Consider the following 23,510-nt stretch of genomic DNA (forward strand, 5'->3'; position numbering starts at 1 on the left):
ACCACCTCGGCCCCCCCCAGCCTGGGGACACGACACCACCCCTACGTGGCCAAACCCTGCTGAGTCGGGGGCTCCGTCCCTGGCCTCATCCCGGGGGGAGCAGGTCCCTCCGGTTCGGGGCGGGTGGCAGTGTCCCCAGGATGAGGATGTGGCCACCAGGCAGAGACACCTGGGGCGAGGCCGTGGGGGACGGAGTCAGACCTGCTTTACCTTCCCTTGGAAAGTGCTGGGGCTGCCCAGTGTCAGGTGCCTGCCTGACAGCTTCTCTGGCTTTTAAACCTGTTTTTAACCCAATTTGGTTTCTTTGTGAGGTCATGGAAACGCAAAAGGCTTGCGGCCCGTGCCGGGCTCACCGCCTGGCACCAAAGCAGCTGGGGTGGCTGCTGGAGCTCCCGGCGAGAGCCAGGCAGGGACAAAACACAAACCACGCTCGGGGGAGGAATTATTTACAGCGATTGTGGCCCTGGGGGGAGGCTAGTGGGGACGAACTCCATGATTTTACAGCTTTTATCCAACCTAAATGATTCTGTGAAGCACGGGCAGCGTCCGCAGCACGTTGGGGATGTGCACAACGAGGGGGAATTCCTCTGGGCTTTGTGGGAGGGAATTTGTGAAGTGAGGGGTGTTGGGGAGCGAGCGGGTCCGGGGGGATCTGTGGTTCTTGAGGTCACCCTGCAAGCGAGTGCTCGCTCCTGTGCCGTGTCCTGGGCTGTGCCATGTCCCAGGCTGCGTGTTGCCTTGCTGGTGGTGCCGTGGCTCCGTGTGAGTGCCCCTGGCAACGCAGGCGTGGGTCCAGCCTCCGTCAGCATGATTCTGGTTCTTGGTGCTGCTGTGGTGGCCCAGGTCCCCGTGCCGATGCCCGAGTTGCTGCCGAGGTGCGGTGCCAGGGTGCCGTTTCCACAGCTGCCATCTCACAGGTGAACGTGCAACCCCCTATTTGGGATGGGGCATCCTCCTCATCCAGTGTGCGGCCCCTTCCTTTGCAGTGACTGTCCCGTATCCTTGTGGGGAGGAGGAAGAGTTGTGCTGTGGGAATAAACCTCATCAAACTATCTGTCCCCAAATTTTGAGCCCATTGGCCAGTCTCAAACCTGCTTTGCAGGACAGGCAGCAAAGTTCCTGTCTGTTCCAGGGCAGGGGCTGGCAGGTGAGGGAGGGCCAGGCTGTGGGCCCAGGCAGAGAAAACGGAAAATCTTCTGTTTTAGGCTCCCTCAGCCCGGGTTGTACCCAGGGCTGGGTGAGGTTTGCTACAGAGCCATGGAGGGTCTGTTTCAGGCTCATCTGCTCAGACTGGGGCTGCTGGTTCCTCCTGGGGGCACCAGGGGACGGTTCTGAGGCTGTAGAGCAGGGGCTGTGGATGCGGGCCGGGGGGCTGTGTGGTCTGTGGGGCTCCATGAGTGCAAGCCTGGGGTCCATGGGGGCAGGCCTTGGAGCCGTGGGGGTCTCTGGGTGCAGGTTGGGGTCTGGGGGGGTCCGTGGGTGCAGGCCTGCTGTCCATGGGGGTCCATAGATGCAGGCTTGGGGTCCAAGGGGTGCGGGCCTGGGGTCCGGGGGGGTCTCGGCCCCGCTCTCCCCCGCAGCCCCGCCTTCTCCGGAGCCCCCGCTTCCGCGCAGCCTGGAGGACCGCGGATGCCATAGAGTGGCGGGAGCCTAGAGCGACGCTGGGGCCCGGCGTCACGGGCTCGCCCCTTCCGGAGGCGGTGCCGCGGGCGGGGCGGAAGCGCGGGCTGGAGGCGGTGGCCCCGGTCCCCGTCCCGATCCCGGTGCCGGCGCAATGCGCAAGTTCTTCCAGGAGATCAAGGCCGACCTGAAGTTCAGGACCGCGGGGCCCGGACAGAAGCTCTCGGAGCCGTCCCGGTACGGGGTAGGGGGACCCTCCGGTAACGGTGGGCCTGGCGCGGGGGCGGACGCCGTTCCCAGACGGCCGCCGGCGGCCAGCGGGGCTGAGCGGCCGGGAGCCGCCCCCCTCCGCCCGGCTGCCGGTCCCCACGGTTGACCCGGTCCCGGTGCCACCCGGTACATGGGAGTTGCCAGGGGACACCGGGCTGGGACCGACGCCGCCGGCTGCGGGGGCCGGTGAGCGGCACTGGGCCCAAGCCACGCACCCGTGGGGGCTGACACTCACTGGGCAGTGATCGTGCCGCACCGGGGTGGCCGGTTCCCTGGCACTAGGGCAGTAATTGCCATTAGGTGTCTGTGGCCACATCCAAGCCAGCACAGTCCCATTGGCAGTGGTGGAGACCGTCTCCTCCCGAGCTCCACCATTCCCTCTTGCCCAGGGTCCCCAAGGAGAAGCCAAAAGCTGAAGCAGCACCGAAGCCTCGTCAGGGACCAACGGATGAAGCACAGATGGCAGCGGCGGCGGCGCTGGCCCGGATGGAGCTGAAGCCCAAGGTCAAGGTTGCCTCCTCCCAGGAGGCCATCAAGAACCAGGGTAGGAGCTCGCTGGAGGCTGCGGAGCTGCTGTGCCGGTGTAGGGACGGTCATGGCTCCGAGCTGAGCCCAGGGAGGGAGATCCTGGGTCCTCAAGCTCTCGAGGGCGTTGCGGGGTGCAGCTGGCTTTTGTGTCTGCTTGGGTGTCATAGAAATGGGGGTCACGCTTGCCCCTGGACTCCCAGGCCAGGGACAGAGCACCCGGGTAGGCATTCGGAGTGCAATCTGCTGAACCTCCACCCCCGTAACCTGTCTTTGTCTCTCATAGTGAGAAGAGAGCTGATGGCTGAGGCAGCTGCGAGTGGCAAAGGGCTCTCAGCAGAGGAAAAGGTACAAGAGATGGTACTGTCCCTGCTCAGCACCCTCCTGGGCTGCTGTCCCCGCCCCCCTGTGGACACGCCACAGCATTTAAAACCAAATCCCAACCTTCCTGCACTCAGTTCAGTGCCTGGTTTTGTCTCCTTTAGGATGTCACTTCCCCAGACCAGGAAGGGGCAGCTGCCCCTTCTGTTTCAGGAGTCTACTTTATTTGCCCATTAACCGGTGCAGTTGTAAGGAAAGACCAGAAGGAAAAGCACCTCCGAGAAGCCATCCAGTCGGTAAGCGCCATGTCTGCCAGCTGCACGGCTTCCCTTCCTCCTGCTTTAACTGGTTTTGTGGTGTGGGTCCCCTCGAGCAGTGACCTCTCTACCTTCTCCCTGTAAAATCTCCACAGTCTCCCAAAGGGCAACTCTGGTCTGCTGTAGTCGTACACATGCCTGTCCAAGCACCCTCCCTTCGGCTTGCTGGAAATGCTGGGACTGGGAACTCTGGTCCTGGACTGGTTTTGGCTGGGACAGAGTTAATTTTCTTCAGAGCAGCTGCGATCGTGCTGTGTTTTAGATTTGTGATGAAAACAGTGTTGATTACACACTGGAAATGGCTAAACTGGGAAGCAGTGAATAAATTCCTTTCGCTTTACCTATTAATCTTGTCTTTAGCCCAACCCATGAGTTTTCACACTGTTTTTACCCTTCCAATTCTCTCCCTGTTCCGCTGGGGGGGGAACAAACACGGTGCTGAGCTGCTGGTCAGGGTTAAACTGCAACACACCCCCACATCCCTTTGTGCAGAGTAGGGCCAGCTCCCCCCGACCAGTTTCTTTCCTTCTCCCCCAGTATTTCTCCGTAGACCCGGTGGCTGCCTCCATCATGGAGATTCACACCTTCAATAAGGACCATGAGAAAGTACGAATGGGCGTGGAGACCATGGCCAAGTAAGTGGGCTGCATTAGGACCAAGCAGCTTTTCCCTTCTCTGCAAGGCCAACAGGCAGGTGGATTTTCTTGCTGTGCTTCAGGCAATGCCTGAAGAAAAACCAAAGCCAAACACCTGAATCATCTTAATTGTCAGTTGAAATAAGGTCAGCATCTTAGAGATGTTTTAAGAGTTGGTCCACTCATCCAAGAGGTTTGGGAGCTGCTGGTTGAGATCAGCCACCCCCATCTTCTGTCTGGTTTGGGCACGAAACACTGATGTATTTTCCTTTCCTCAGTTTTTCAGCTCTTTTATCAGTGAGAAATAATGTGAGGTCGCCCAGTCTTTTCTTACATCTTGGGGTAGAACATTCTGAAGTGCCTGCTTTGATCCTTACATTCCTCTTTCTGCAGATACTTGGATAATATCTATCTCCATCCAGAGGAAGAGAAGTACCGGAAAATCAAGCTGCAGAACAAAGTGTTTCAGGTGAGGTTAAGACTCCTGCAGATGCTCTGCCTGGGAACAACCTTGCCTGGTGCAGGCTACATTTAAATTCTTTCCTTTTCTTCCAGGAAAGGATAAGCTGCCTGGATGGGATACACCGATTTTTCCAGGCTATCGGGTTTGAGACAAAAACACTGCCTGTTCCAGGACAAGGCAAGCAATCTAAGTGTATTAAACTGGAGTCAGAGTTTGAGTGGTGGTGGGATGTCCCAGGGGAGGTTAACGAGGCAGCTTTGCTTGCTCCACAGGCTCTTACTCCAGGCTGTAACAGCAACAGCTGCTCACCCTGTTAAGACACTACATTTTATGGAGATCCTTGCTCTTATATTTCACACATTACTCATGTCAAGAACAAGAGCCTCAAATCCCATCCTTTTGGTTGTAGAGAACAGAGAGGAGTATTACGTACTGAAGGAAGAAATGCTGACCAAGTTGGAAGACCTCAAGGACTACAAAGAGCAGCTTTTAAGCTCCAAGCCTGTGAGAGCCCAGCTGGATCGCCAGCTCTGTGTATTTAAACCATCACCTGAAGCTGCTCGGTTTGAGCTGCCAGATGACTTTTACAACCTCACTGCAGAAGAGATCAAACGAGAGCAACGGCTCCGGTGAGCAGGCTTACGAGGAGGGCCCAGACCGCGCAGGATGCCAGTGAGGAGTCTTGTACCTCTCCTTCATGCTAAAAATTGCTTTTTCTCTAAAGGACAGAAGCAGTGGAGAAGGCTTCGATGCTGAGGACGAGAGCCATGCGAGAGAAAGAAGAACAAAGGGAAATGCGGAAGTACAACTACACCCTGATACGAGTCCGGTTTCCCGATGGATACATCCTCCAAGGTAAAAAGGCTTCTTACCCTTTCTTTGTACACCTCTAAAAGCTTCTGAGAATACTTGAGAGCTTGAATAATAAGCAGACTAGAGGCAGGCTGAACACAGCTGGTAGAATAAAGCAAGAAAAACCAGAGCAGGGTAATTCTTCTTTAAGAACTCTTCCCATCTCCGAGCCCTCCCCTGTACACAGTTGGGACCATAAGCCAGGGTTGAGTGGAGAGGGAAGAATCTCAAGGTGCTGTTAATTAAAGTGTGCTCTTCCCAGGCTACTGGGAGCAAGCTGGACTCATTAGATCGGTTTGTTATAGTAACCAGCATGAGGTCACCTGTGTGGTGTTAGGCTATGTAACAGTATAAATCCTCTTTGCATTTTGCAGAAGAACTCTGGAAATCATTTCAGGCTTTCCCAGCTCTTTGTGACAGGCTGGCAGGGGCTTGCAACAATTGAAGTAATATTTTTCTTTGGGGATTCTGCTTTTATACTTCTGAGCTGAATCAGGCTGTTTCTGTGTCACTGAGGTAGCTCATAAAGTTCGCATCAGTACAGGAGCCCCACGAAACCTACCACAAAAAGTTAGATTTGGTAAATGCCAGGCTCTCTTGCAATATCTCACCTTTTTTTCTCATGGCAGGGACTTTTTATGCACGGGAATCGGTGTCTGTGCTCTACAACTTTGTGAGAGAAGCACTCAGAGATGACTGGCTGCCCTTTGAGCTGTTGGGACCCGGAGGTCTCAAACTGACTGATGAGAACTTGGCCTTCAATGAATGTGGACTGGTGAGTGTAAAAAAAAAAAAAAAAAAAGAGAGAGAGAGAGCTGGTACCTTCCACAGGGGTCTTCAGGTTGTCAGAGTCATCTGCTGCTCATAATTTAAGAAGAAGTTTGTGTCTTGTGCTTTCAGTGCCAGAAGTTGTGCTCTGGTCCCTTCCTTTCTAAGTGCAAACAAGTTAATGCTTGAAGGCTTCTGGCTGAAGGCTATGAGGTCTATCTAGAGGAACCGCACGGACAGACCTCCTGTAGCAAACGCAGGCTGCAGTAGTTGCCAGCAGCTCTGCCAGAGGCTTAGCATCCACGCTGGGAAGAGACGGAAGGCGGCAACGGAGGCAAGTGCAGCTCTAGCACGTGGCTACCAACAGAAAGCCCAAAGCAGCATCCCCTCTAAGGAGCTTCTTGCAGAAATCCACACGTGTCCTTTTTAGTTGAAGTGCTCTAAGTTTTTCCAGCTCTGTGAACATACACAGCACCTTATGAACTCAAAGTATAACACTGGTATAGTGTAATAGCTCTGCCTTTTCTCTTCCAGGTGCCCTCAGCCCTCCTGACTCTCGCCTGGGACGCAGCAGTCATGGCAGACATTCAGGCCTCGGGAGAGGAGCAGCCAGCAAGCCCCCTGAAACCCGAACTTCTCTCCGGAGTCCAGACACTGTCATGAAATAAAGGGGAGTGGATTCAGTGCTGGTGGTTTTAGACTGTTCCCTCATTTTCCCATGCAGACTGTTGGAGCTTCCAGCTACGGGACCTCAGAAATTACTTTCTTTTAGCTCTGCAGAGTGGGAGTCTAGATTCTGTTGGGTCACACCAACCCTGCTGCAGTCACCTCCACAACTCCAGTAGCCACACACTAAGGCAGTCTCGCCCAGTAAGACACTCACAGGACTGCTCTGAATGGCTTGAAAAAACAAGTTGTAGCAGTGAACTGCTTGAGGTGTTTCCAAGACCATGATGAAGCACCCCTCTCCTCCCTTGGAGGAGGGATGAGGTGCTAGTAACTAGGCTGGATCACCGATCGATTGAGCCTGGGTATCAGGCTGGGTTTAGAACTCAGCTTTTCCTTTTGCTTCTGTGTGCACTGTAACTCCTATTGGAGAGATTATATTTAGATAAAATGACGCTTAGTCTGATTAAATGGAATATTTAAAGACTCAGTTCTGTTCAGAGTTATTTGAATTGCATCGCTCTTACAGGTTTGAAATGCAGACGAGCTCCAGTCGGTGCTGGGGCTGGCACTGGTGTTACTGGTGCAGCTGTGGCATTACCCACCTTTTGACTTCATGGCACCTGCAGACAGAACAAGGGACAGGCAGAGACTGACGACAGGCATAGCTATTTACGCTGCCCACCGGTGAGAGATTAAGCCTCTATAGCCAGTATTTTAGGGAACTCACCCATCAACTCACAAGCCGTATGAAGTTAAAAGCCCCAACAAGTTTGTTACATAAACAAGTCTGATGCTAGTCCAGTCCTTTATACTTCAATCTTAAAAGTTTTTCTGTGGGGTAGAGGGCAGCTTTTATGTATATAGCTTCTCTTGCAGCAATGTGTAGAGGAGACCAATAATCTATCACTAGCCCAATGTCTAATTAATACCAGCCTATCCCAAAACAAGAGAAACAAGTGAGTTTATTCTTTTCTTTTCCAAAGGTGAAGCCCTGCTGCTGTTCTCTGTAGCAAGTAAGACCACAAACAGGATGATATAGATAGCATAAATTCAAATATAATTGTACATCATTTATACCCAAGGCCATGCTATACAACATTATGAACAGCAGTATCACAATAAGCTTATTTCAAAATCCTTCTGCTAGTTTTAGAGATAACTTAGATAGATACTTTCCATTACAAAGAAGTATCAAAATTTCAATAATGCTTTATTAAGGACAGATTAATATGCGGTATTTTTTTAAGCTAAAAACTAGATCTAAAAATTTAAGCTTCCATCTGGTCTGAAGCAGAACAAAGTGCTGTCTTCTCTTTACAAGAAATATGGAATACTTTCAAGTATCTTGTTCAAAGATACACAAGGTTTAAAATTTTCTAATTAATTCTACATACATACAGAGAAGTTAGTAGGCATTTAAGTCTCAAACTGTATTAGATGGGCTGGCCATGCTGGTGTCCTGGTGAGCGGCTCTTGTGCCACTGGATTCTGAAGCTGTTTCGGTAACTGCTAACATAGAATCTGCAAAGTAGAAGATGTGTTGGTTTTGTTGTGTGTTTTTGTTTTCTTTTATCCTCATTGATCTAGTAGAATTTGACTACTTCATGCTTTATCTGTTTTAGCTTGTCTGCCCATATCTGTTGCAAGTCTCCTTTTCAGTACCATTTAAAAACTGGTTTTAATATTAGGTTAACATCAATCCAGAATAAAGTTACTTCAACCATAAAAAGGATCTTCATAATCTTTTCAGTGCTTTAGACTCAGGCAGAGGTAAATAAATACAGCTGCATGTGTGTCAACAGAGCCTGAGGAAGGCCAGCAACCCCCTCCTCAGAACAAGAGGTTACAAACCTGAAGCAAGACTTTCATCTTGCTGCAGTCTTGTAATAAGCAAAAGCAGCTTAAGATTAAATGTGAAGCTTCTCATCAAACAGTTATATTGTCTGTTATGGCAGGCGAGAGGAGGGATGTAGCACCAGCTGAGATAGAAAGGAGAACCCAAATATGTCAGAATGGGTCAAACACTATAGAATTTAAGGCTCTGGGAATATGCACGAGCCCTTATCTATCAATTAGAGGAGCTGCCCAACACAAAAACCCCACTTTCTGTAATTCAGGTTGTGCCAGTAGCATTGTGAAAGAGCTCCATTGTGAGCACAGTAAGAAAGGGCTCGGAGGTTTTGAAAGCAGTTGAGAAGAGCTGAATGCACATCATGTGGCTGGTGTTAAGTCGTTGATCTGTATGATCAAGTATATATAGTTAAAACCTCACTGAGATGAAAGGAGCCGCTCCACATCCTCATCCCACTCTTTCTCAATCCATAGCCTGAAAGGATACACTACAGCAGCGGAGCTTTGAAAGCTCTTCTCCAAGGGATAACTGGGATACAAATATAAGCAACTGCTTAGATTCTAGAGCAACGTGATGATCATAGCCCTCACGTGTCAAACATCTGAGAGCTTGGTTCTTATCTGATGTTATTTCCTTCAGAACAGACAATTCAGCCTGCACCTAAGGCTTGAGGAAGGCAGCAGAGGGGAGTTACACTCCAGACCTTTGCAGTCCTGGAAGGTCTCTGAACATAGTTACGCACGTCCCAGAGACCAGCCCTGCTCAGCAACATTTACCAACAGTGGATCTGCTGATGTTGACCCCAATGTTCACTTTTTTTTTTTAACCAGAAAAAACAAAGGTAACACTGGCAGCCAAGTGCTAGTCACAAGTACTTTGTGCTATTTAGTCAATTGGAGGAAGGAAAGAAGAACGGGCAAGAGCAGGTTAGAGAAGACCGTAAATAGCAAGCAAAGAAGCATCTAGAATAAGACATAAAAATACCCAGTATATATATTCTAGTACCTAGAATAAAACATCAAACTCAAGGCTTGATGAAAGAGTGGCAGAAAAATTGCAACAGGTTCAGGCACACATCGTTCTCACTCTGTCATACTCTCCCTCGTGGGAGCAAGGTCTGCCAAGAGACTGATATCGATTTATTTCCCCACCTTTGCCTGACTGTATATCAACGATCATGCAGTCGTCATCTTCCTCATCCTCCTCGGTATCTGCCTGAAATCCATCCATTTCTGCAGCTTCAGCCTTAAGGAAAGAAGAAAGATATCAGCTGCGTATCAGCAAGCTGCCAGTGCTAACACGCGAAACCAAGCACAGCCAGCGCTGAGGAGGACTCACAACTGGGACTCGCAGCACAGCCTGAGCAGCTGGGCATATTTATAGGGAAGAAAAATAAGCAACCCCTGGCTTCAACAGACACTGATTTTTGATAAAAGGCCTCGTCTGCAATGGCACGTAGCACAGGAAGCACGCCAAGCTTCTGCTCCGAAATGTTTCCCTGTTACACAACACGGTGAACAGCCTACACATGAAAAAGTCAGTTCAAACCTTAATTGAAATCTGACTCAGTTTTGTTGGGTTTTTTGGAAGGGAAATCTCTCCCCCCTCTGCTGATTATTTTGGATGCCTTCTTCCTTCTGAAGCCTTTTGCTTGTCAAATTTAAAGCATGTTCTCCCCTGATTGCTCCTCATCGTTGCCAATTAGCTTTTATTCAGGGAGGGGTGACAGTTCTTCCCTTAGTGACTCCATTTTCTGCCACGGGAGCAGCACAAAGTACTCATTTTTGAATTGAGAAAATGAACACAAGGAGTGATACAAACTGAATTTGACCAGCTTTGAACAGCTGTGAGTGTTTTTTTGGTTATGCATCCCCCCAGCTGGAACTGCAGAATGAAAAATCTCGGACCTAGAACCTGGTCCCCAGCCCCTGCAAGCTGTTCTCCCAGAGAAGACATTTTAAATTCACATCTTTCATTAAAATCACAATTCTCAGATTAAGCATTCCCCTCCTACACGTGTGCACTGCCCACTTCAATACCGAGTTGTTCTCTCTCCATGGTTTCTGTAGGACCACCTTTACTTACACAAGTCCTGGCATGAGCTCCACGGCAGAATAACACGTGCCGGCGGTAGAGGACCTGGTGGCCTTGACCTACCAGTGGCCCCCAGGCTCTCCCAGCTCCAACCTGGCTCCACAGGAAGGACGGGATCTCAACGCCTCAGCAGGGCTGATTTAGACATCAGGCATGAAATCCTTTCAGGACTCTGACACCTCTGCTCTGAGCTGCACAGCACCACACCTCACAAGGGCAGCTTTGAGACACTTTCAAGAGCTTTGAAGAATTGAGGCCGGTGATGTAACTCCACTAAAAGCCTTTGGTTTGCTCTTTCTGCTCAAATAGTTGGTTACAAGCAGAATTCCAGTGGGTGCCAAGCAGAGATTTTTATCTCTGCCTTTATTTAGTGTATAGAAACCCAAGCAGATGGAGTCTGGGGGCTGAACAGCTTCTCACAAGTCTCCGATCCCTATCAATAGTTGAATGCAGAGCTTTTTCAGTAAAAAAGCCAAAGAAGCCAAGAATGAAGTGGGCAGAAAAAGCATAAAAAGCCTTGTCTGTGGCTTCTTTCCTCACCCCCTTGTCTGCGGGGCACGAGGAATAAATCTACTGACAGCGCAAACCCTGTCCTACCTGTAGGTTTGGAAGCAAATAGTTGGTAACACCAAGCTTCAGGACCTAAAGCCTTAAACACATGACAGAGCATCACACAGCTAAAACACCGATCACACACTTTTCAGTCATCCTTTTGGATGATTAAGCTCTTAATACTACCTGTGGTTACCCTGAAAAGCAGAAGCAACAACAGGAAGACCACAATAAAGCTTAGAGCTGGAGTGGCATCTACTCCAAATCCATCTCATTTTGTTCCTATGAATTACTATATTTTTAAACCAGCTCTCAAAATTCAGCTTTATGTATGATAGTATAAGGAGAAGACTTTACAAAAGACTTTTCTTTATGGCTTGGAGTTGCAGTGCTTAGGAACATTTAATCAGTACACATGCAACCGATGCAAGTCACCAGCTCAGACTATACATCTGGCAGCCATACACACATATAAAAACCTGCATACAAATTACATACAGCTGTAAAACCAAGGCCAAGCAGACACTCAGAAACTATTCACAGCTTGGATGCAACCACTGCCAAATAGCAGAAAATGGAAGAACAGCAGGAGAGCAACATTTCAAATGGAACAGTCAGTCCAAGCTGGAGAAACAGAAAAGAAACCCATCTCTTCAGAGTCACATAATTTCACTCCTTTCCCCACAAAAAAGGGTCTTTTTGTATGAAGATTTGTAGCTCAGTATATTTTGACTCTGCTCACAGCAGATCTAGGCCAATCTGGGATGCCTGCCAGGACACTCACCTACAGAAGACACACAGCTACATTCCCGTCGTTCTTTACTGCAGAAGAGCGCCGCAAAAGGAACTCACCTGTTCAGCATCCTGAGGCCTCTTCATGAATTTAGTGATGGACATGCTGCCGGTGGACTTCCTCTTTACCGACAAAGGGGTGGTCTGCAGGACTGCCACGCCTGGCATGCTGCCACCCTCCTCCTTCCCCGAAGAAGGGACTTGGGTGATGTAGTTCCATTGACAAGGGACGGGGAGATGCTCTTGATCAAAACTCTTCAGCACCTCCGAGTGGACGTACCAGCACATCCGATATTCAGGTCTCTTCTCGTACACAGAGTTCTCAGAAATTATTCGCTTTAGCCTGGCTTTGGAGGGGACACCGCTGTCCTCACCAACAGGCGTCTGCGGCCGGGAGGTGTGGGGGCTCACAGGGCTCGTGTCGCTACAGTCAGCAGCTGCAGTCACATCACTGAACAGTCCTTGCCGGCAGCACTCCTGGAATTCCTGGATGATGACTTTGCTCCCGTTCACGTTGCCATGCAGCAGCGGCAGAAGCTGGCCAAGGACTGCAGAGAAGAAAAGATGCACAAAGGTTATGAGGAAGAAACATTTAAAAGCTGAGAAAAGCCAGGCTGATGTAACCTATCAGTACGCACACTCCAGAAGGAAAACAAATAGGTTGACATTAATTTTAGATATGGGATTGTACCAGGAGCTAAATTTGATGTAGAAAAGTCACTCCCCAATAATAACAATTCCCTAAAGTGGGAGCATCAGGCCCTATTCTTGCCTTTACATGCATCATTCACATCCTTGTGTTAATCACGTACAGGAGATACTCATTACTGAAACCGGTCACACAAAAGAAATCCTCTCCCCCTGAACAATAAACAGGTGAACAGGCTCGAGCACTTCCAGTAAGCAGCCCTAAATCTGAATCTTGTTGGCTTAATTTTCTAGATTATCTAGAGGAAGAGTTTTTGGAAAGCGTAACTACAGCCATACCAGATCCAATGCCGAAAAACTCCTTTCCAAGAACTCTCACAGAGATTCCTTGGATTTCAGACTCATCAAGAACAGGTTATTCTGAATTTGACACTCAACACAAAAAGCTGTTCTCTCCAAAGCAAAGTACAACAGTGCATAAGTACAACTATTTAGCCCTTCATGTCTTACTTTGCTGATCTTTTGCTCTTTTTTTACTACATTTCTGTATCTGCTGTTCTTCCTCTGCAACAGATGAATCCAGGATACACACTGCAAATTGCTGGAGAACCTTTAGGTCCGTGTTTGTGCTGCTGTTGTTTTCTGCGCTTTCCCAGACACAGCCAATTTTCACAGGCTGTAGAACATGGAACCTCTTCCCCTTGGCCATCAGTTCGTCCCACTCCTTTGCTTTCAGTTTTTGACGAACCTTCTGATTCTCTGGATCACACTCCTAAAGCCACAAGCGAAAAAGAACTCGATACAGTCATTCCAGGAAAAACAAAAGCTTTTTAAACCCAGCTTTTTACCATGTTCCCTGAGCTACAGAAGTCTGCTCCTGAACCGTGCAGATCTGAGATGAGTTACATCACTGCCAACACTACATGCTTTCTTCCTCTGCCAATATTTGTCACATGCTTCATTGGAAACAGAGGTGGAAGTCCAGTGACACCCAGTTCACTTACTTCTGTCACTCCTTCATCTTCAGATAAGTACCCATGGGGTACAAAAAACCCATCGTCATCATCTTCATCCTCTCCCTCCTCTTCATCATCCTAAAAATAAACTCTGCTTATTAGAAATTACACTGACAAGTGCAATTGGTTCAGAAAGCTATTTTTCAGCATGCAGAATCCTTACCCCTTCGCTATGGGAGAGACTTTCTCCAGGTTCCTCCTCTTCCCATTCTTCATCACTATCTACTTCGTAATCCAGTAGTTTCTAGAAGAAATGCCAACAGGCCATTTCCATAAGTGATTTGAGAGCATGACGCCAGACCCCAGCCAGCGTTTCAAAACTTAGTAGCAAGAGGAAACATACAAGTGGATCAGAAATCCCAGAGAACAAGTGAAGCTGGCCAACCCCATATTCACTTCAAGAACAGAAAGAAAGAGAAAAAAAAAAACAACTACAGCGCCCGCGAGGTGCTTACGCTGTCCTTTGACCAAGGATTCCTGGGACGGATCATAGTGGTTTTCTTGTTCCATGTGCCCCAGTACGCAGGACGGTGATTCTCACAGAACTGTAGAAGTTTCATTCTACCGAATTTCCCCCTTTCGGGAACAGCATCCGTTTTGCAGTTATCCACTACCACTACATCACTGTTAAAAGAAGACACCATCTTCAGTCCTTCACTCCCCTATGCTCAGCAGAACATCTTACAGAAAGCTTCGGTTCAGCCACAATATCAACCCAGAGCTTGAGTCCATTAGAACAGCCACTCCCAACGCGCTCACAAGAACATGGGGGCTCCAGACAAGCCACCTCTCTCCTTAATGGCTCCTCCGTTTTAGCTATCACTATGTTTATTTTTTAAAAGTATCACAGACAAACGCCGCTAAAAGCCACTAGTGTCCGGTGCTGAAGGCAGCTGCCTGAAGCACAAGATTTCCTGCGGGGAAGGATTTGAGAAGCATTGTGTGGAATGAAGGAAATCTACATCGTGATGTACTGCTCCCTGTGGAATCAATTCGCATACAAAGTGAGCATTCAAAGAAAAGCTCCATCTTTCCAGCATTAGATTAAAGACTACCTCAAAACCACTCCCGTTCATTACATAAAAAATGTGATGAAAATCCCCAAAACACAGACTAACCTGTTTACTATGTCAGCACTGTTATTGACAAAAGTAGGTCCAGTTTTCCGTGGTTTACGACACTTTAGATCCCTCAAGAAAGAAACATCACTATTCTGGGCATGCAGGAGCTTATCCAGCTGTTCTAAGAAGTCTGGATCCAGGGCAATACGACAGAGGGGAGCTAAGACCATGTTCTCCTTAATTTCAAAAGGAGCAAACTTTCCACAAGAGCCAGCAAGAATCTGAAACATTAGATGAGGATCATTAGGGTCTGAACACCCGAGAAACTGCAGCACCAACACATTCCAGATACACAACAATCATCAATACCAGGTGCTAAGCTTTGAGTGAAGATTGAGGTTATGCCCTTCCTATCTGAGACTCCAACAGATCTTTTCAAGGGAATCTAGGTCTTCACAGCCAAGGAAGCAGAAGACAGAGCTCAGGTTTTTCCTAAAGCAACTACAAACTTCTTTTACAGTCTCTGCTCCAGTCACTGACTTTTTTTTTTTTTAAATCCTTTACACTTTTGAAAGTAGGAAGTAAGAAATACTAATGCTTTGTCCACCTAACAAGCTCTAAATGACAGATCAGACGGAAATCAGTGTCTTTGTTAGAAGACAGCTCATGAAAGGGCAACATACGCAGGAACAGCAATACCTCACCTTCGGGGCTTGTGGAGTCTTTGGTTTCTGGAAGAACCTTGTAATTTCTGCTTTCTGTGCATTAATACGCTGCAACCAGAATCAAAATGCAAATTATAAACACAAAGGTAGGACAAGGAAGGCCTTATAATTCAAGGCAAGTTCATGCATGACTCAACTTCAAATCTAGTGAGGTATAAAGCAAAGCTCAGTTATTTATGAGCTCTTGTAACTCAACAACAACAAAAATAATTGTTTTCTCTAACACAGCTCTGTGGATTCTAATGTCATTGCTAAGACAAAGGACAGAGTTCACTTATGGGCACTGAAAAACACAAATCTAGAAAGACTTTAACAGATAAAGGCAAAGACACCAATGCATACGAAAGAGTCAAGAAACCTGCATGACATTGCACCACCGGATCAGACTGGGCAGGCTGCATCCCAGATGAACACACACTCCCAAGAGGCATGGCCGTGAAGGAGGACACCGAGGGAGGATGCACTGCCCGCAAAACTGCAGTAGCTGTCATGAATGGCTCAGCAGCGTCGGCCAGGCGCCAGGGAGCCCATTAACATCATTTCACCATAGCAGAAAGAACTTAGAGACAAGCATTTACCTTTTCCTCCTCTCTTAACCGTTTCTCCTCTTCTTTCTTTCTCTTCTCTTCAAGTTTTGCCCTTTAATATAAAGTTCATTTTAATTGTCACAAATCATGAAGTGTTTATTTGCACTGAGGAAGAGGTGAGAAGCCCCAGACCTTGACCCCAACATGCTAGACAAGAAGATAATTAATCTATTAATCGATCAAGGACCATACTTGGTTAAGCGTACAGAAGACTCCCTTCATTCCTTCTAGAGCAAATATTGACCTGTTTTACCCACAAAGTAGCGAGGCTGCTTCAAGCTTCCCTCAATGCCAGGAAAAGGTATTTATGGTACTATCAAGTTACAAGCAACTTCCTCACCAGACAGGGCACCAGCGCCAGCACGTTGCAAAAGTGCAGGCAAGACTGGTCATGAAGGGAAAACTCAAGTGGAGCATGACAGTGCTTTTCAGCCCTTTCAAATCAGAAGCCCAGGTCAGCCCCCAGCAAGAAGCACTGCTGGGCCTCGGGTCTGGCATACAGAGTCTTTCAAGCGCTTAATATCTATCCTGTGACAAAGAGGCACGTGCTGTCTGACCAGGACAGCCTCCAGAAGGGACGGCCAAGCTGGGCATGGAAAGGTGCTCACACCATTACATGTTATTCCCCAGGACCTTCAGAAACCCAGACACTTACTCTAACGCTTCCTGCCTCTCCTTGCGTTTCTCCTCCTTCACTCTCAGCTTCTCGGCTTTTTCCTTTTCTTCTTTCTCTTTCTTTTCTCTCCTTTCTTTCTCTTTCAACTCCTTCTCCTCTTCTTTCTTCTTCTTTGCCTCCTCCTTGGCTCGCTCTTTCGCGGCTTTCGCTTCTTCTTTCAGTCTTCCCTTTTCCTCCCTTTCTGCCTGCAACTTCTGCAGCTTGCCTGCGCGCTCCTGATCCTGGTTCATAAACAAGTTGTTAAGTTGGCTTTTTGTCCGCAGCAATAAAAATTTGAGTAAAATAAGGACTTTATTTCTTCAGCTGAGATCCCAGAGTAGATTCTTGCACCCACCCAGCACTTGACCCGCAGCACTGTTTCTAGCAATCCCCGGACACAAGGTTATTGACCGCAGCTACCTGTTGCCTCAGCTGATGGAGCTATTTGGACTGGCTCTCTAAAGACATTAATTATTCTTTTCTCCTAACAAATGGAGGCGTTTCCATTTTCTAAGCATCACAGCAAGCTTTGTAATCTACTCGCTTTATATTTGAGTCATCTTCCTTAGCAATGTAGCATTATGGAAAATTATATGGGAATTTAAAATATATAGTTTTTAATTTAATACAAGATTTCAGATTGTTTCCAAAAGACTTTCTTTGGAAATATATACCTCCCGAGCTAAGCTTTCATGCTTTTATATCAATGTAGTAGGAAAAGTGAAGTTGATCTGATTTTGCATTATAGACCCATAAGGACTTTCTGACCATGTTTTTCTGCTATTTCAGGCAGTAACACGAGTCTCCAAACTCTGATGCTTTATAAGACCTGGAGCTCACAAAAGAAACTGTCACTTGTGTTAGTCCACGTTAGATAATCAGGTATCATAAGCCTATTTAAGTGGCACTATGGGAATAACGGGGGGAAGATTACATTGAAAAGTTTTCCTGTTCACAGTATTTCCTCCCAAAGCAACTGAAATTCTCATTATGGATCTGCTGCCACAAAGGAGAACGCAAGACCCTTACTCAAAAGTGACAAATTGAATAAAGATAGCATCCCCACATTGTAGGCATTGGTGACTTCACCAGGAACCAAGGGTATGTCTGTGCTTAGAGATACAAATACCTTCCCTGTGTATTTTCAGGGTTTTTTTATTTATTTCACATCTCTTCTTGGCAACATCAAGACCTAGTGAAGAGTATCACAATGTACAAATAACTGCAGAAGGCAACCAACATACAAAATAGTGCCAATGGTAAAAAAAAAAACCAAACAATATTGTCAGAACTGAGTCATGGTAATCAGTGAAAAATCTGCTGGGTAGTTTGGAAAATGGTGTGAAGTTAACAGCAAGACTGGCAGGTCTATTTAATTTGTAGCGTAATAAAGCTTCCATTCTCATCTCTCCCTCACATTACTGCTATTTTTAACACACACAGAATGGAAGAAAACAACAGATTGGACTTCTATGTGGGGCACTGTACAAAGCAAGCATCTTGGGAGCAGGCTCAACCACATATATAGCTTATATAGAAAAACGTAACAGTCCCCTACCAACTTTATAAACTAGTTACTAAGAAACACAATAAGAATTCATAAGCACTGGCCTTCCAAACTGCAGTTAAAGTAACACCCAGTTTTCCAGCAGGCAAAGCCCACTCATACAGCACTGACTGTTCAAGAACCCTGTGTGATCCAGCAGCCTCATTTATATTTAGCATTTTATGACTGAAAGTAGAATGGACAGCAAAATTATCACACCACCATTTTGTTATGGAACAGCGTTTGCTGAGTAGCAGCATTCAAGCAGAAACCGGAGCTTGAGCATTTCCAGCAGCAACATCCAACAGGTTCTTCAGCCATAAACACAGCAGCCCATTTGCCTCCCTGATTAACGACGAACAGACCCTATGTTTTGCAGCTTAAAAGGGGGAAAGGATGAGAAGGATGGAGCAGGAACTGACCCTAAACAGCAAGCTCTCCAAGATTTCACCTGCCTCCGTCCACTTGGAAGGCTGCGCCTTCTCAGGAAGGGTTTGAAAAAATTCTCAAAAGCATTTTGACAAGCCATAGCAACATTTAGTTCCTTAGTATCTCACCAAAGTGCACAGAACTGCGGTGCAGGCCACCCACACCTCATTATGTATGCATTAAGCGGCTTTGGAACGAGCCAAGTACTTTAACTGCGTGCATTAAGATTCTTCCATATTCATCAGTGAGGAAAAACAGGAAAAGAGATGTTCTAAGTAGACTAAGATGAAGGACAAAGGGCTTTGCTCGCTACTCAACGCAAAAGCACAGCAGGGTAACCTTCTGTGTCAGGGAAAATGCCTTACTCTTTGCAATCTCAGCTTCTCCTTCTCCGCCGAACTTTTGTGGAATTTCTGAGACACCTGGAATTACAGAACATAAATTTTAGAGATTCACATTATTCCCTTTCCACAATGCACTAGAACTCTTACCGAAAGAGCAGCCAGCTTCATCTGAATTACATTAACATTGTTCTTGCAGATTAGTATATTCAGCAACTTAAGCATTCCTTTGGTATAGGATATAATACAGTTCAAGCATTTCTAATCTCGCTGATTTACATTTAAGCCTGAATACATTTAAATGCCTCAGTTTACATCAAGGCCTCGCATTATTAAGTTTTGCATAAACAAATCCCTCTGGTCCCCTCCATTTCTAAAGTATCATTTGCAAGGGAATATCACGTGCAGAAAAACAAACAGAAGCCAGAGCTGCTCCAAATCACGAGAGCACAACAGAGAACATTTAATTATAGCAAAGTCACTTCCTTTGAGTTGAACTTTTTTTTTTTTTTGCATCCTACCACTTACTCTCTCTATGATATTTAACTATAACTTCCTGAATACAAGGACTATTATCCATATTTTAACGCTGTTTCTTCTCGTAACCCACAGCTCTCTTGTTCTTCCACTAGCATCAGCGCATCGACTCCAAGTTCCCAACAGGTCTGACTTCTCACTTCTCTTAAAGCTGTTACTTATAGAGGGGGGGGGAAATGTATTTTTTTGCTTAAAAGCATTGTTCGTAGACTGGCCAAAGGCTTAATTTGTCAATAATTCAGCATACTGTGGCTTGGTTTCACGTATCTCCCTCTTCCTTCTCCTGACATTTGCAGTATAAGGTACCCTGTGATTAAGCAACTAACACAAACCAACCGCTTTATTTTCTGTAGTCACAGACATTTCAGTTCACACTGTGCAAAGCTGCATGAGGAGATTCTAGATTTATCTGACACAAAAATAGAAGTTCTTCCAACCGGGAGATTTAGTTTATCAGAGCTTTTCCCACCTAAGAAAACAAACATGCCAGGACAGACAACCAACAGGGCAAGCAGCACCTGAGCTGTTCCTCCCTTACTTCACACCATGGGAGATCAATAGCTTGTTTGCATTATCGTATTACATCAGGAATCAAGTACTTTTTTGTTTGCTCTGCTGCACTGGAAATACTTCATGCCTACTTGAGTTTATGTATTTATTTTAGTGATGAAAGATTGCAAGGTTTAACAGTATAGGAATTGTTCATTTTTCCTGATAAGCACACAACAGAAGAAAAGGAAAACCCATCACATCATCAGCTACAAGTCCCAAATAAGTTATCCATACCTCCACGGGGCGAGCGAGGTTTTTCCTCACCTGTGGGACAGTTTCTCCTTAAACCCCAGGGGGATAATTGTTTAAAATCTTTCTGAAAAGGCTCAGGATGACACAAGCAGGAAGGCTACCAGCTGCTTCACCCTCATTTACCCAAGCCACCTACTCAATTCTCCACCTCTGGCAGCACAACATGGACCCACCCATCAATACCTTCCTCACTTTCCACTCTAATAATGTATTTGAGCAAAGCAAATGCACCAGGCAGACAGACCAGCCTAACTGTAGGTGAGGCTGAGCTGCAGCACCCAAACCCCAAGTGCATTCACCAGGACTGTTCTGCTTCACAGGCTTCACCATGGGTGACAGTTTCCCCCACACACCCCGCCCCCCCCCCCCCCCCCCCCCCCCCGAGAAACCCCCACTTTACACCTCCACTTATCTCTTCCCCAAAATGGTTGAGCAGTGAACAGGCATCTGAGCCACGCGAATGTTTCAGCCACCTGCATGGATATTGTCTTTAGAAGCTTCCCCTTCAACATAAGGCCAAAAGTCACAATGTTTTAGGGCCTCTTGCTGGAGCAGAGGTACTAAACTGGAACTAAGATCACAACCAGCTCATACAGAACTAATTCCAAGGTGTTCTCTCCTGTGCTCCGGCCCTCGCTACCCAGCAGCACCAAGTGTCCCCAGGAGCGCTCTATGCGTAGTGACTTTTCCCTAAAGCAGTTACCCGTGACAAGATGGCTGAGAGCACAAGCTCTGTGCACCCACTTTGGGGAGAGAGAGGAGCCCATCTGACTCGTCCTCTGTCCTCACACACAGATCCACAGTTCCACTGTGATTTCAGCTTAAAGCATTTTCTATGCCACAGCTGCAGAAATTCAGAACTTGGCAAGTATCTGCACTGACTGGTACTGGGGTAATGTCCTCTCACAGTAATTACAGCAGCTTCATCAAGGATAGAATAGACGTTGTAAAACATCACCGCTTTTGGACACTGTCATCCCAATCACTAAAACACTAAGTCCAAGGGCACACACTTCATAAACGGTTTATAAAAAAAAATATAAAGTGAACCTATAACAGAACTTAAAGTTACATTTATACAATGCAAATATGCCAGCAGCTCAAAACCAGGCAAGATTTAAATCCTTTAGTTATAGTACTTAAAGGAAGATTCAAAAAGGTAGTAAGTCAGTTATGTTATTAATCAATCAACACCACCTTTCATACACTTCTCACAATCTTTACAAATATCCTACCTGTCCTTCTCACCACTGGCACAGGAAGCCATACAACCTATCTGCAACACAACAGCTTTGAAAAAAAACCCAAGAAAAGAGACCAACCTTCCTAACAGGCGTTGAGGCAGCTAAGGGACTAGAATTTCTCTTTGTTTCTGCAACGGGCTGCGTCTCAGGTGAGCTCACAGAGTGAGAGCTGAGTGAAGAATTGGTAAGTCCAGAGTCTCCTTCGTGAGATGATTCCATGGTCTCATTTTCCGACGTGATGCTTCCATCCAGAGAAGTGACTTGGGGAGATTTTGCAGTCATAATATCCTCCAGGAGCACTATAGGCATCTTCCCCTCAAAGATGACGTCCTTCAGTTTGCTCTGATTTACCTTTATGTTTTCCCCGCTGTTACACTCTGTTAACCCAGAACACCACTGAATTCCATCTACCAAATCTTCATCTTTATTTGCTACAGCTTCACACGGCACATCAGTCTCCATTGAATCATCCGTTTGGCTACTCTGCACAGAATTCAGGCAACTCAACTGGTTTCTCTCTTTTCCTAATGTGCCATTAGTTACAGCTATGGATGAAGATGCTTTTGAATCACAGTTAACATGGTCTACACCATCGCTTAGTCTATGGCTAGAGCCCTTTGTCAGGTCAATAACAACCACAGTTTTGTTTGTGTCATCTTTTGAGTTTTTCTGCATAAAATGGTCTAACTTCCCATTAATAAGCTTTGGGGCAAAATTCACATCTGCATCCAGCTGGCAGTCGTTCTCCACATTGTCCAGGGAGGCATGTGATGCATCCAGGGAGGAATCCTTACTCGGACCAAAACCGCTTTGCGAGCTCTTTACTTTTTTGACTTCTGAATCTGCATCGTATTTTTCCTTTGGTACAGGATTCAAGCGTTTGAACGGCAACCGAGCTGAAACAACATTTTATTTTACTCACATCATATGCATCAGTGGGTCGAGGGGAGGGATCAAACAGAGGGATGTTTAATTAGTTCTTAAGCATAAGAATTAAAACAGGTTAGCCAGTTAGGGCCAGTTTATTACTGCAAAGCCAATATAATTTACACAACTGGGTCTGACGCCTTCTTAGCACACTAAAGCTGCACTGGGTGATGGACACTCCGCAGCCTCACCTTGTACGAGCTTCCGCGGAGGAACGGCCGCTTTGTCTCTGCACTCCATGGCTGTGAGGGAAAAACAGCAGAAATAAACACCCATGACGCGTTCCTGGTGAGCTACCCCCTTTCCCGCGACAGCCGACCGGCGGCAGCACCCAACAGCTCTGCCTAAGGCAGAGCGTGGGCCCGGCCCGGCCGGACAAAGAGGCCGGGGCCAGCACCCCTCAGGCTGAGGGGATCCCCAGCCCCCAGGCCGCCGGACACCAGCCCCCCGAGCTTGGTCCAGGCAGAGGGAGAGGAGGCCGGATAGGAAGGAGGCGGCGGGCGAGGCGACGGGCTGGGCCCAGTTGCGGGGCGCGGCAGCCGGGCCTCCTTTGTTACCCCCAGGAAGGCCCCGCGCACCCCAACCGCCGCCGGAAACGCACGGCGCCCCAGGCCCGCCACACACCGAGCTCAGCCCTACCTGCCAGGGCGGGACGCGGCGGCTCCCGCCACTCCTCCTCCCACTGCGGCGGCGGCAGCCGTCGCGGCCTGTCGCGTTCCGTCCCACCGCAGCCGGTCCCGCCCCGGGGGCTCCCGCTCGTATTTGGCGGGAGCCGGGGCGACTCCGCGCCTGTCCGCGCTGATAGGCGGAGCACGCCCCACGTGACCCACCCTTCCGCCCGCCCCGCCCCTCGCCCCCCCGCGTCCCGTGAGGAAGGCGGGAGGGAAACGCGTTGCCCGGCCTGGATACTGCCTCCTGATTGGTTAGCGCGACGGCCGTCGCTGATTGGCGGCGGCGGCTGTCAGTCAGCCCGGCTGGAGGCGCTAATTGGCTAGCTGGGTGAGGGCCGGCGGGGTGCCGCTGGGTCCTTACACCCGCCTGCTCGCCGGGCGCGAGCCTGGGCAGCGGCGGTGCGGCCCCGGGGCCGGCTCAGGAGAGGCCAGGACAGCCGTTCCCCAGCACCAGGTGGAGGGACAGAGCCGCCCACCCCGCCGAGCCACTGAGGGGCCCAAGCTAGGGCGCGAAATGGCGGCGGGGCCGGCAACCAATGAACGGCTGTCGCGGCGGCGCGCAGGCGCAGAGACGTGCCGCTAGGGATTC

At 48.0% G+C, this 23,510-nt stretch overlaps 2 protein-coding genes across 3 annotated transcripts; one reads left to right on the forward strand and one right to left on the reverse strand.

Annotated features, from left to right (window-relative positions):
• The first annotated feature begins 1,503 nt into the window (after positions 1-1,503).
• UBXN6 (UBX domain protein 6) lies at positions 1,504-6,927 on the forward strand. 2 transcript variants are annotated; one of them, XM_074565754.1, is made up of 11 exons: positions 1,504-1,857; positions 2,280-2,434; positions 2,702-2,763; positions 2,901-3,032; positions 3,591-3,688; positions 4,082-4,157; positions 4,244-4,328; positions 4,561-4,780; positions 4,876-5,006; positions 5,633-5,778; positions 6,306-6,927. In XM_074565754.1, the coding sequence occupies exons 1-11, from the start codon at positions 1,775-1,777 to the stop codon at positions 6,432-6,434; spliced, it is 1,317 nt and encodes a 438-aa protein (XP_074421855.1). In that variant the 5' UTR covers positions 1,504-1,774; the 3' UTR covers positions 6,435-6,927. The 2 variants fall into 2 exon arrangements, with proteins under 2 accessions (XP_074421855.1, XP_074421854.1); XM_074565753.1 differs by having other exon boundaries at positions 1,686-1,857; positions 2,702-2,775.
• A 457-nt stretch (positions 6,928-7,384) lies between these two features.
• CHAF1A (chromatin assembly factor 1 subunit A) lies at positions 7,385-23,430 on the reverse strand. The gene is made up of 15 exons (XM_074565742.1): positions 22,890-23,430; positions 22,442-22,492; positions 21,402-22,219; positions 18,763-18,819; positions 16,423-16,664; positions 15,759-15,819; positions 15,160-15,228; positions 14,513-14,736; positions 13,850-14,018; positions 13,558-13,638; positions 13,383-13,472; positions 12,889-13,150; positions 11,791-12,278; positions 9,444-9,537; positions 7,385-7,961 (listed from the first exon to the last, which is right to left on the reverse strand). Exons 2-15 carry the CDS (start codon positions 22,488-22,490, stop codon positions 7,864-7,866), a joined length of 2,802 nt encoding a protein of 933 aa, XP_074421843.1. The 5' UTR covers positions 22,491-22,492; positions 22,890-23,430; the 3' UTR covers positions 7,385-7,863.
• Between the last annotated feature and the right edge of the window lie 80 nt (positions 23,431-23,510).

This window comes from Larus michahellis, chromosome 23, assembly GCF_964199755.1.
Source record: "Larus michahellis chromosome 23, bLarMic1.1, whole genome shotgun sequence".
Classification (NCBI taxonomy): Eukaryota; Metazoa; Chordata; class Aves; order Charadriiformes; family Laridae; genus Larus; species Larus michahellis.